At 40.9% G+C, this 13,060-nt stretch overlaps 1 protein-coding gene across 16 annotated transcripts in view; it reads left to right on the forward strand.

Annotated features, from left to right (window-relative positions):
* The window catches only part of SYT16 (synaptotagmin 16), a 295,384-nt gene that overhangs the window by 136,173 nt on the left and 146,151 nt on the right, over nucleotides 1-13,060 (forward strand). For 15 of the 16 annotated variants that reach the window (XM_084982978.1, XM_084982990.1, XM_084983008.1 and 12 more), the window contains one exon: nucleotides 3,403-3,582. Coding sequence is in view for 3 of the 16 variants with exons in the window: in XM_084983004.1 (XP_084839130.1) it covers nucleotides 3,403-3,582 (180 nt within the window). In the remaining 13 variants the exon portion in view is untranslated. Of the gene's footprint in view, nucleotides 1-3,402; nucleotides 3,583-13,060 lie in introns of those variants that run through there. The other variant, XM_084983021.1, reaches the window with a different exon arrangement.

Genomic DNA, 13,060 nt, shown 5'->3' on the forward strand with positions numbered 1-13,060 from the left:
TATGGTTTTAGGAGGTCAGTTAAACAAATCAGACATATTTCAGAAGGATTATTCTGGCTCTTGTGTGGAAAAGGGATTTGAGGGGTTAAGGCTGGGTACCTGGGGATCAGTGGGAATCTAGGTGAAGGATGCTAGGGGTTTTGGAGGTGAGAAAGTAGAGATGAGTGTAGGCTACTCTGATGGTTGGTTGTGAAGGGGAAAGAGCCAGGGCTGTGGTTGAACAGAGCATATGGTACTGAGGAGGGGCTTTTATAGGATGGGAGATACTTAGTGTATTTTTAATGCAGGTGAAAATGATATTGTATCTACTAAGGGAAGTAGTTGAAAATTAAAGAATGGAGGGCAAGGAGTTCCCATCATGGCTCAGGGGTTAATGAACCCAACTAGTATCTGCGAGGACATGGGTTCGATCCCTGGTCTCGCTTAGTGGGTTAAGGATCCAGTGTTGCCATGAGCTGTGGTGTAGGTCACAGACTCAGCTCAGATCTGGCATTGCTTCCAATTTGACTCCTAACCTGGGAGTCTCCATGTGCCATGTATGTGGCCCTAAAAGACAAAAAAAAAAAAGAATGGAGGGGGAGGTAGAGATACTTTTTTAAAAACTTTTTTTGAAATACAGTTGATTTACAATGTTGTGTTAGTTTCTGTTGTACAGAAAAGTGGTTCAGTATTATACATATATTATTTTATATATAGTAATATGTATATTTTAATCCCAGTCTCCTGAGATTTTTTTTTTTGTCTTTTGTTTTTTTAGGGCCACACGCATGGCATTATGGAGGTTCCCAGACTAGGGGTCTAATCAGAACCACAGCCACAGCAATGCAGGATCCAAGCTGTGTCTGCAACCTATACCACAGCTCAAGGCAATGCCGGATCCTTAACCCACTGAGCGAGACCAGGGATTGAATCTGCAACCTCATGGTTCCTAGTTGGATTCATTTCTGCTGTGGCATGATGGGAACTCCCTCCTGAGATGTTTTTTAATTGTAGTTGATTTAGTTGTAAATTTTCTAGTGTACAGCCCAGTGATGCGGTATACACACATGTATTCTTTTTCATATTCTTTTCAATTATGGTTTATTACAGAACATGGAATATAATTCCCTGTACTATGCAGTAGGACCTTGTTTATCTATTTTATATATAATAGTTTGTCTGCTAATCCCAACCTGCTGCCTTATGCCTCCCCACCCTTTTGAGACAACTGTTTTACTGAAAGGGAGGAAAACGGGGTCTAGAGCACAGCCTGTGTCCACAGCAGCACATCCATGTCTGCTCCTGGGTGTTTTAAAGTTCTGTAATGATGGTAATGGTGATGTTGAGGAAGGTGGTTACTCCTGTTTGAGAACTCTCTGTGTGCCAGGTGCCACACAGGTTACTTTCCTTCTGTTACCTCATTTAATCTTTAATTTAGTTAGATTAGTATCGCCTTCATTATTTAGGAAACTGAAGCACAGAGAGGTTAAATCATTTGCTCAAGGCCACACAGATAATAAGTAGTAGAGTGTGATTTCCTCCCAGGCAGCCTGACTGCTGAACTCATGCCAAGAACACTGCTCACCTGTGCTGCCTCTCAGGGCAGAGGGAATTATCTATATGTGCACACTTTTCTCCCCCACAATGTATGTTGACTTCGATAAGCAGGCACAATTATCATTTTGCAGGTTACAAAGCTATTATCTTGCCTGCTCTTTTTCCTTTTGTTTGTTCTTTCCCTGGCTGGCCGCTAGATTGACTCAGAGAGGCAGTGCCATTTATTTTCTTTATCTTTTCATTGGGTGGGACCGGTTTGATTCCTCCTTTATCTGGGTGGTAGGATGAGGTGAATGTTATCCCTTCATATTACTAATCCATATATTAAACCTACCCGAGGATTAAATGAATCTCTTGGGAGATTCAATTTCATAAGCTTTCGCATATACCCAGCTGCCTTGAATAACTCTTATTGACACCTGCTTTGTCATTGATTCCTTTATACAACTTGCTTTCTGGATTTCTTTACTGAATGTTGTCTTGGCTCAAATGTCACTTTCTTGGAGGAGTCTTTCCTCAACCAGAACCAGCTCTGGCCTCCCTGGTACATACGTCATAGCTGACCTCAATGGCTGGGGCTCTTTAAGGCATACTGGGTAGCATTTAACCAGGGTCGTTTAAAGCTCAGGATTTTTTTATTTTTATTTTTATTTTATTTATTTATTTTTTCCTGCTGTACAGCATAGGGATCAAGTTACTCTTACATGTATACATTTTTTCCCCCACCCTTTGTTCTGTTGCAATATAAAGCTCAGGATTTTTTTGAGGAGGACGGGACAGAGGAAGATGGAATTTCATCTTTGAAAATTCTAAAATATTAACAGTCAAAATATAATTTTAATTTACTTACAGATGGCATGGATTAGGAGTTTTCTTGTCACCACTGATAATCATCATAGTCATATTGCATAGTTGAATTTGCAAGATTGTAACCAGGAAATGACTTTCTTCCGATTGCTAATGTTGATAGATGTGTGTCTGAAAGTTTGTCTCAAGTGATGATTTTTAAAGCTTTAGGCAGTTGAATTTTTATTTTTATTTATTTTTTATAAAAATTATTTTAGAGATATACTTGTACAAAATGTAATTAAGTTTTGTTAGTTGGTAAGATTTTTTAATATTTTCTTGACGTGTAGTTCATTTACAAGGTTGTGATAATTTCTGCTGTACAACAAAATGACCTGTCATACATATACATATATCCATTCTCTCTCAAATTCTTTTCCCACACAGATTGTCACAGAATACTGGGTGGAGTTCTCTGTGCTATACAGCAGGTCCCTGCTGGTGAATCATTCCATATACCTCAGTGCGCATATGCCAATCCCAAATCCCCAGTCCATCCCTCTCACCCCCACCACCTGCCTCCTTTGGTGACCATAAGTTTGTTTTCAAAGTCTGTTCTACAAATAAGTTCATTTGTATACTTTTTTTTTAAGATTCCACATATAGGTGATATCATATGATACTTGTCCTGGCAGTGGTGTTTTTAAGAGTTGCTTTTATAACACTGGTCAACCATTTTCAAGTCAACTCACTTCAGTGATATCTCTCTAATGGCTTGCATGCTTGAAGTGGAATATTAGGCCAAAGATAGGGGCCAGAGGAGTTATCTTCCAGGTAGAAGAAACCACATGTGCAAAGGTATGGAGGTCTGTCATTTAAGAACCAGCCCAGCAGGATGTTCCTGCAGTAGTCCTTTTCCTTTCCCCTGTGCACAGTTCTGGGCGTGCCAGCAAGTCATGATCTGGAGAGCACCTGCCACCCTAATCAATACATGTCAAGATCCCAAATAACTCTGATCGATTGTTAGAACTAAGAGTGGGTTCACTTGGTGATATTTTTTCCTCTGTGTTCTCTTGCCAGTCCCTCCTGAAGCCATCAGCTTCTTGTCAGCAGCTGGGGTCTTTGTTGTCCTTCTGATGGTCCTCTTCCTCTTCATCAACAAGAAGCTGTGTTTGGAAGTCACAGAAGGCCTTCCAGGCCTGGAGCAACGAGGGAAAAGGAAGCACTCGACAGACAAGGCTGGGACCCATGAAAGACTGGGTGAGTATGTTGCCTCAGTCTTCTGAGCTTGCCATCTGGCTGTGGTTTGGGTCAGGAAAGGAGTGTCCCAGTTTCCAGGATGGACCCCATTAAGAAATCACCCGTGTGAGTTGTTTAGCAGCTGCTGTGGTGGGTATGATGAACGGACGTTACTGAAGAATACATTAGCTTTGGGAAAGTAAGTGCTGTCTTTAGGGTTGGAGGAGCAGATGGGAAAAGGCTGACCACCACTTCTCGTCTTCTTAGCTTTTTAGATGTCTGTTGATTTTCCCTCTGACTAATGCTTGAAGGAAGAAAAAATGGATTTTGATTGACAAGAGCCTTGGTGTGCTTTGGTCTCATTTTTTTTGGAACAGTGTTGACATTTCATTTCACTTAACTGTTTCTGAGATTTCTAGGGCTTGGGGCCACCCCCCCCCCCACCTCACAGGGCGACAGTCACTTTTCTAAAGAGAAATTTTTACTCTTTAAGTTTACTGAATCTTAGTAGATTGAACTTGCTTCAATTTGATAGGGGGAAATAACACACTAAAAGAAATCACTGGCTTCTGATCTTAAAGGACACAGTCTGTTTTCAATTGACAATGTGTAGAACTTTTTGATACAGGATGTTATCACAGAGTGATGCTTATCATCACACAGAAGCTGGACATTTAAAGACCATACTCTAGAAAAGAAACTCATGGACTTGGAAAACAGACTTTTTACCAAGGGGGAGGGGGAGGGAGAGGGATGGACCGGGTATCTGAGGTTAATAGATGCAACCTATTGCGTTTGGAATGGATAAGCAATGAGATCCTGCTGTATAGTTCTGGGAACTATATGTAGTCACTTGTGATAGAGGATGATGGAGGATAATGTGAGAAAAAGAACATATATATATTGTTATGTGTGTGTGTGTGAGTGACTGAGTCACTTTGCTGTACAGTAGAAAATTGGCAGAACACTGTAAACCAACTATAATGGAAAAAATTAAAATCTTAAAAAAATAAAGTGGGAGTTCCTGTCATGGCTCAGTGGTTAATGAATCCGACTAGGAACCATGAGGTTTCGGGTTTGATCCCTGGCCTCGCTCAGTGGGTTAAGGGTCCAGCATTGCCATGAGCTGTGGTGTGGGTCACAGACACGGCTCAGATCCCGCGTTGCTGTGTCTGTGGCGTAGGCTGGCAACTACAGCTCCGATTGGGCCCCTGGCCTGGGAACCTCCATGTGCTGTGGGAGCGGCCCCAGAAAAGGCAAAAAAAAAAAAAAAAAATTGAAGAAAAAATTGAAAAAAGGAATCTTGGAGTAGGGGAGAGAAAATATTAATGATGCTATGATTTTAATCAGATGCTTATCTTGGATTTCAATATTTCTAAAATCAGACTGTCTGATAAATTTTCATATATAAATAAATTGAAAATATGTAAATAAATTACAATTTGTTATTCAAAAAAAATAAAGATTGTGCTCTTTCTTATCTTATGGGCAACACTTTGCTTTTTTCTTTTTTTTTTTTTTTGAATCAGCCTGATTTTCACTCTTTTCTCTCATGTCCCCATGTAGGCATGTGTGATGGAACTGGTAGAGGGACAGCCTTACATTACTTTTTTTGAGCTGGGGAAGGGCCTTGAGGAGAACAACCTTGAGGCATCCCACCTCCTGGGCATTCTAGGTGAGCCAGCCTGAACCAAGGAGAATATTTAATGACTTACTGATATGGCCCCATGTGTAGCGTGGTTTAACTCTTTTAGCTTTGATAGAAGAAAAGGCATAATTTAGGAATAAATATGTATTACTGATCTATTGCTTTAACAAATTCCCCCCAAGCTTAAGTACTTAAAATGGCAAATATATATTTGTTTCCAAAGTTCATGAATATGGGATTAGCTTAGTTGTGGTTATAGATCAGGGTTTCATGAGGCTGCAGTTAGAATGTCAGCTGCAGGCATCTGAAGGCTTGATTGGGGCTGATGGACTCACGTCCAGGATGGCAGAAGACTTTAGTTCCTACATGAACCCTCCACAGGGCTGGTTGACTATGTTTATAACATGACAGCTGGCTTCCCCCTGAAGGAATGATCCAAGAGAGGAGAGCAAAAGGAAGCCATTTTTTTTTTTTTTTTTAATGACCTAGTCTGAGGAAGTCCTATAATATTACTTCCAGCACATTCTAGTCATTTGCTCAGTACAGCCTATGTTCAGGGAAGGAGATTTAGGTTCTGCTTTTTAAGGGAACGGTATCAAAGAGTGTGGGGACATAAATTTAAAGATACCATAGGAGAGAATGATGGGAGGGGTGTTCATTTCAGTTCTGGCAGTGAATTTGGCATTGCTACTGTTGCAGTGGCCTTATTTCTTGAACTCCACTTGGGACATCTGGCTCATCTTCTGAAAATAGAGTGTGAATATTTAAAGTAGAATTTGTTATGTGAAATCTGGGACTTACAAGTGGTTGAGCCCCTGCTGTCTTGGCTGGGACATAGGTGGGCAGGATGAATAGATTTCCACTGGGTTGGGGGGTGGTGTGGAGGTAGGTTTTACAGCGATTCTACTTTGCTCCCTTCAGCAGCTGACTGTCACAAGGTGTGTGACCTGGGCAAATTATGGAACCGTTCTAAGCGTCCCTCCTTATCTGTATATTGGGATTATCAGTACATCCCTTACAGGGTTGGTCTCGATTAAATGAATTAACTTTGTAAAAATACCAGCATGCTGCCTATGGTAAAAATCCTAATAGACCTTTAACCAAAGCTGTGTAGTAGTAACAAAATTCTAGTCACAGTAGTGGTTTCTAGGAATGGCACCACCACACATGGACACACTGTATTCAGTACTTAAACTGGGAGATTAAAGTTGGTGATGTTTTCTCTTTTTCAAACTGTAATGGGTACAGAGAGCTAGGATTAGAGCTATTTAAGATATTTTCTTTTTGTCTTGTTTGACATGTTATCTGAGTAATTTAGAGACAGTTATGAATTATACTTGCAAATAAATTGAGGTTTGAAGATACTGTTGAAACAATAACAATAAAGCATGAACCAGAAGCTGTGAGCTCAAGAAACACTGAAATCCATGTCTCAAACTCAGGGTGGGTGCTTATGAAGGGAGCTTTGAAAATAGTTAAATCAGGAGAATCTACAAATTATAATGTCTAAGAAGCAAAGAATTTCATTTTGACATTTCTTCTTTAAAAGTTTAATTATCATTGATCAAGAGTCTTTGAAAAGTGTACTTCTATCCCAGATTTTATTTAACTTTTGATGTTTGCCTTAATTATCATCCTCAGAGCACTGCTTTCTCAGTGAAGTTGGGATGTTCTTAACGTATTTTGACAAATGTAGGAAGAAGGAAGGCAGCCTAGTGTGGTGGAAAGACGCACCGTACAGACAGCCAGAGCTTAGTTTCGCCACTAATTGGCTATGATATTTTGGGAAGCTCACTTCACCTCTCTGGGTCTTAAGTCCTCATTTGCAAATTGATGATTTTGGACTAGGTTTCTCCCAATTGCTATTGTGCAATCCTATTTGAGCCTTAGGGTTACCATAGCAACTTCTTTTCTAGGTCTCAGTCTTTCAGTGGAAGAGGCCTAATGAAAATGATTAAAAAGCAACTAGACCATCCTACTCTTAGATTGAACCCTGTGAAACTGCCATTTTTATGGGTCAAAAAAATGGCTGAGTATCAGCAACCTAATCATTAGAATCTAATATATGTGAAGTTCTGAGGAATAAAATCATTCTTTTTGTTATATATCAGAGAGTTAGGTGTCACAATTTATTTTCCTAGCCCACTGTGCAAAATAATTTACCTCACCAAAAACTGTGCCTTTTAGGCTATATATTTTTTCTAAGTTTAAAGAGTTTACACATCATTGGTCTGGATAAGGGGAGAAACTGAAGCTATTTCCTCCTAATAACATAGAAAATAATAATAATTAGATAATTGGAATTGGTGGCTCTCGTTTATTTAGCATTTAGTATTGCCATATACCTGCTAAGTCTGTTACACAGATTATTTGATTTAATAATGCAAGGTACTTGTGTTATTTCTCAGTAGAGATTGCTTTGGGGGAAGGGTAGATGTTACTTGCCACAAAGAAGTCATTGTACAGCTTTGAGATAAAAAATTTATTAAAAATCAAAATCCCATTGTGAGATAATAGTTTTTAAAGAAGCTTAGCTTTGAAAGAGAGAGAATTTTCTTTTTCTGTTTTGCTTTTTTTTTTTTCCACCTCAAAAGCTTTTGTTATGTATCAAAGGCAACTTTGAGAATTTGGAGCAAAGAGCTTCCCTTTAAGAGGCATGGTGTAGAAAAGATATAGGCTGTGACATGGGGGTGGGTCCTCCAGGACAGGGAGGGAGAGGAAAGGATTTCCATCACTGGAAAGGGCATCCCAGGCTTGGAAGGATGACAGGAAAAGAGGTTTGGAGGGCTTGGGCATTGCCTGGACTGGGAGAAGGGTGGTGGAGGTGGGGCGGGATGGCAGTGGTTGTGGTGAGATCAGAGTCCAGCATGGCCTGAGGAGGAGGCCCAGCTCAGAGCAGCATATACATCCCCTTTGGAGGAGTGGCCCCATGTGAGCCTAGGGTGGCTGCAGGGGGTAGAACATGCTGGAAGGGGTTCTGAAGACTCCCCACACAGTTCCTCAGGCAAACAGACCATGTCACACAGGCGTTCAGAAGTTTCTGTGTGAGGAAACAAGCCACTGTGCTCCCACTGGGAAGTTGTTGCACCTGGGGGGCAGGGTAGGCTTGAGGAACCTGGGGAGTGAGCCACTGAGCCTCCTGGAACCAGAGCTGGCTTCATGGGCACGCCAGCTGTGCAGCTGCACAGGGCCTCATGCCCAGAAGGGCCCTGCTCTTGGGTTGGTGCTCTGCTCTTGCCTTCTTGAACTTCTCAAGGATTTTGAAACAAGGGCCCTCCATTTTCAGTCTGCACTGGGTCTTCAAATCATGTACTTGTCTTCCCTGGACGTATCACGAGGAGGTACTGCAGGTGTAGACACTTGACAGGGGAGGCTGGAGAGGCAGAGGCCGCCTCCTCTGGAGGTCAGGGAGCCAGCAGGAGGAAACAGCATGTCACAGCAAATCAACTTACTGTGGTGCTCAATGCACCTTGATGAGCAGGAACAAGGGGTGGGAGTAGAAACCCCTCAAACTGATTTTTCATGCCCAATGAAACCAACCAAATGACTTTGAGGGACAAGTGGAAGTTCAGTTTCTCAACACTGAGCATGGGTGCGAGGGGTGACAGAGAGAGACAAGAGCACCCTGGGACAGCCTGGAGACAGACTATACATTTAGGCAAAGCTGGTGCTGGGCAAGAAAACTGTGCCAGCTGGAGCTCAGAAGTCAGGTGGTTAAAACGTGACAATTCTCCCTACCAGTTGGTTAAAAGACCCAGCTGACTGGTTGCCCCTCAAGGCCACTCCCACCTCTTCACCTACAACCAGATGGTTAGCTTCTGGTCCAGCAGGGCTCCGACTGGTCCCAATTCCTTCTGCTTGGGTCATGATGGCTGCAGTTGTCAGATACTTTTAATTTCAGTTCTACCTTTAGGTCAGAGTATGTTCAAGTATGACTTGCTACTACACAATTCAGCACAGAGGTACTGTTAACATCTCCGTTTTATAGATGAGGTAACTGAGGCTTGGAGTGATGAATTTTTTTCCCAAGCTATTCAGTGACAAAGCTGGGACTTGTATCCAAAAACAGCCTAATGTTAGAGGACAAGCTCTTAATTGCACTATTTTTCCGTCCACCTAACATCCCAACTCAAGCCATTGTTTCATGCTTTGGAATTTCTGGGATGTAAGAAAGTGAGGAAAAGGAGCATTTGGAGGATGGTTTGGTTTCCAGTGGGTGCCATACGGATCACAACAAATTTGGTGTCTTAAAACAACATAAATTGATCTTTCACACAGTTTAGGAGACCTAAAGTTTGACATCAAGGCATTGGCTGGCCCACACTCTCTCCCAGCTTCGGGTGGCTGCTGACCACCCCTGGCACTTTTCAGCATGTGGCTGCCTCTGTCCCATCTTTGCCTCCATCTTCATATTGCCTCTGTCCTCTCTCTGCCACTTGTCACTGGATTTAAGTCTCACCCTGAAATCCAGGAAGATCTTCTCAAGATCCTTAACTTCATCAACGTCCACAAACACCCTCCCAACCTTCGCATGTTCCAGGGATTAAGACATGGACAGAGCTTGGGCACCATTCAGCCCATTACAGAAAGAGAGGGGGTAGAAACGTCACATGAGAGTGCTGTTAAATCACGACAATTTAGGAGCAATGGTGAAGAATTAGATATAAAGTTCTTTCTCCATTTTCCTTCAATAGTGGTGTTTGACACTCCCCATCCAGGATTAGAATGATTCTTACAAAGAGACAAAACAAAAGCTTGTCAATTATTTATGGAATACGTAGTAATCAGCAGTCAAGAGTGCTTTCCAGTTGTCAGTCCAGTTGAACTACATTGTATCTCAGTCCTGGGAAGCTTTTAAATAATACTAACGCTCAAATCCCACTGCAGACTAGTTAAATCAGAATAAGGAGTGACAGTGGCCCGGTGCCCTGTAGAGTTTGAAAAAGAATGCCAGGTGACTTAAAGGAGTGGCCAGGGTGGAGTGCCACTGCCAGCAGGGGGAAGTTCATTGCCAACTTCCCCATTTGGTACGGAATGGAAGCACTTGAGCAGAGTGTTAACACTGGCCCAGTTTACCTTTGCTTCTGTCCTCAGAGTTCATCTGAGGTTCCCCAGCTATTTCCTACCCTGACTGGTTCTGTTCAGTTCTGCCCTGGTCAGCAAGAAGCTTTGTCCTTCATGCTGCTTCCCTCCCCACCACCTCAGAGGTACCATGGTGCTACGAGCAGATTACTTCTTCGTAGGGGTTTTAAAAAAAAAAGTAAAAATGATTTAGAAAAATTGTCTACTTCATAAGATTATTCAAAGGTGTCAAAATTTATATTCTGAGTTTTAGAAATTTTTAGTGAACTGGACCCAAATAGAAGAATTTGGCTGTTCTGTCTATATAATGTCCAGTGTTTTCTGAATGATGGTGACTATATTCCATTTTAGTTTTAGGCCCAAAAAAGAAAGCGTGATGAAAAATTTTGCAAAATAGTGTGAATCAGGATCTGAAACAGATGTTAAATATATATAATATATATAATACACATATTTAATATATATATATATATACATTTATATATGTATGTTTTATATATGTGTGTAAAGGATACTGGCCAGCAGATATGGATGGTTTCATCATCATCATCATTATCATAATTTGGCTCCTTAAGATAGAGAAGGACATTTAGCCATGTCCCCATCTTACCATTGTAAATAACCAGCATTAGCTTCTTTATACTTCATGTTTAGTAGGACTGATGAATTAAATATAGGCCAAAAGATGTGTCTTAAAGGACAGTCTCTTCTTTTCCAAGAAGTCTGGGTTTGCTGTCTTTCACGTTGTGTTTTCTGAACCCAGAGTCTCAGTTTCTTCACTTGCAGGTCTGCACAGGGGTTATGGGTGTTGGACTACTCAGATGAATTTTAAATGAACCAAATGCTTTAGAATAACAAAAGGACCAAATAGTCCCCTATGTTTTTTTTTTTTTTCTGATAGGATGATTAAACCCTATAAATGCCACTGAAATATACTTTTTATATAATTTATAGAATTTTAGATGGTACAATAATTTGTTTTAGAGTTAAGAATTAACTCTCTTTAGAAAGTTGAAACCTGGAGTTCCTGTCGTGGCACAGTGGTTAACGAATCCGACTAGGAACCATGAGGTTGCGGATTCCGTCCCTGCCCTTGCTCAGCAGGTTAACAATCCGGCGTTGCCGTGGGCTGTGGTGTAGGTTGCAGACACGGCTTAGATCCTGCGTTGCTGTGGCTCTGGTGTAGGCCGGGGGCTACAGCTCCGATTCGACCCCTAGCCTGGGAACCTCCGTATGCCGTGGGAGCGGCCCAAAGAAATAGCAAAAAGACAAAAAAAAAAAAAAAAAAGTTGAAATCTTCTACCCCTCCCACCATCCTCCCTTGTATTTTTTTTTTTTTTTTTTTTTCCTGAAATGGTGGGATGAATGGAATAGTCCTTCTTTACTTCTTGTCACCCTTCCAGTGAGGCATTTTCCAAACAGGACCCAACTTGGATGGGGGTACCTAGATGGGAAAACCACTTGATAACAGTCTAAGTTGAAAAGTATTTTCTCTTCTGATTTTAATGCTTTAATTTGCACAGTATACACATTTCTCTAAGTGTTTATTCTATTGGGTTGAACTCTGTGATATTACTGATTTTGTAGGTTGGAAGTTTCATGTGGTTCAACCTAATACATGAAAAGAAAAACTGAGGAGCTGTGAGAGTTTTAACATGAGGACAAATGTTGTCGCATCTCATTGTGGTGTCTAGTTCCTTGTTTTGGTGACAAAAATAATTGAGAATACTCTCAATGCACCTGTTAAAGTATGATAGATTGAACCCTATTTGATGGTACACATTTCAAAGAACTCAGTTGAGAAGTTACTCGTTTGAGAATATTCATTCATCCATTCAGTATTATTTCTTAGAAATCTATGTTATGCTACACAGTGTGCTAAGTCCTGGAAATAAAACGGTGAAAAAGAGAGATACAGTCTTTACTCTCATGGAAATTCCACTTTGGATAACAACGGAAAATAAATAAAACTGAAAGTAAAGAGGCAAATAAAATGATTACAGATTATTATCAATGTGATAAGGGCCTAAAATAATGACTAACTGACAGGATGGAGAGATTTACTTTACATAGGGTTGAACACATCTTGCTCTCTGCTGGGGGTGGGGAGGGAAGGGAGAAGGAAAGGGAGAGAGAGAGAGAGAGAGAGAGAGTGTATTGGTTCTGGGAACTCTTATAAGTACATTTCCCAATGGCTACTATGGAATTTTCAGTTGTCCTACTCTCTCTCTCAATACATACATTTTTTTTTTTTTTTGCTCTCTTATGTGTGTACATGAGAGAGAGAAAAAATTAAGGAACTAGTTTCTGTCTTATAGGAATTAGCTTATTATATTATGGAGGCTGGCAAGTCCAAAATCTGTAGGGTGAGCCAATAGGCTGGAGACCCAGGAAAAAGCTAATGTTGCAGCAGCTGAAGTGTGAAGGTCATCTGCTGATGGGATTCTTTCTTGCTCAGGGGAGGTCAGTCTTTGTTAAGGTCTTCAACTGATTGTATTTGGCCCTCTCACATTATGGAAGGAAATCTGCCTTACACAAAGTCCACTTTTAAAAAAAAATTATTTATAAGGTTATATTAATTTCTGCTGTACAGCAAAGTGATTTGGTTATACATATACATATTCATATTCTTTTCCATTATGGTTTATCATAAGATATTAAGCATAGTTCCTTGTGTTATACAGTAGGATTTGTTGTTTATCCATTCTATATACAGTAGTTTGCATCCGCTAATTGCAAATTCCCAATCCATCCCTTCCCCACGACCCT

The sequence above is a fragment of the Sus scrofa genome, chromosome 1 (genome assembly GCF_054392235.1).
Source record: "Sus scrofa isolate SSC_HxYL_T2T_F1_AM1 chromosome 1, Sscrofa_HxYL_maternal_Yorkshire_Landrace_v2.0, whole genome shotgun sequence".
Classification (NCBI taxonomy): Eukaryota; Metazoa; Chordata; class Mammalia; order Artiodactyla; family Suidae; genus Sus; species Sus scrofa.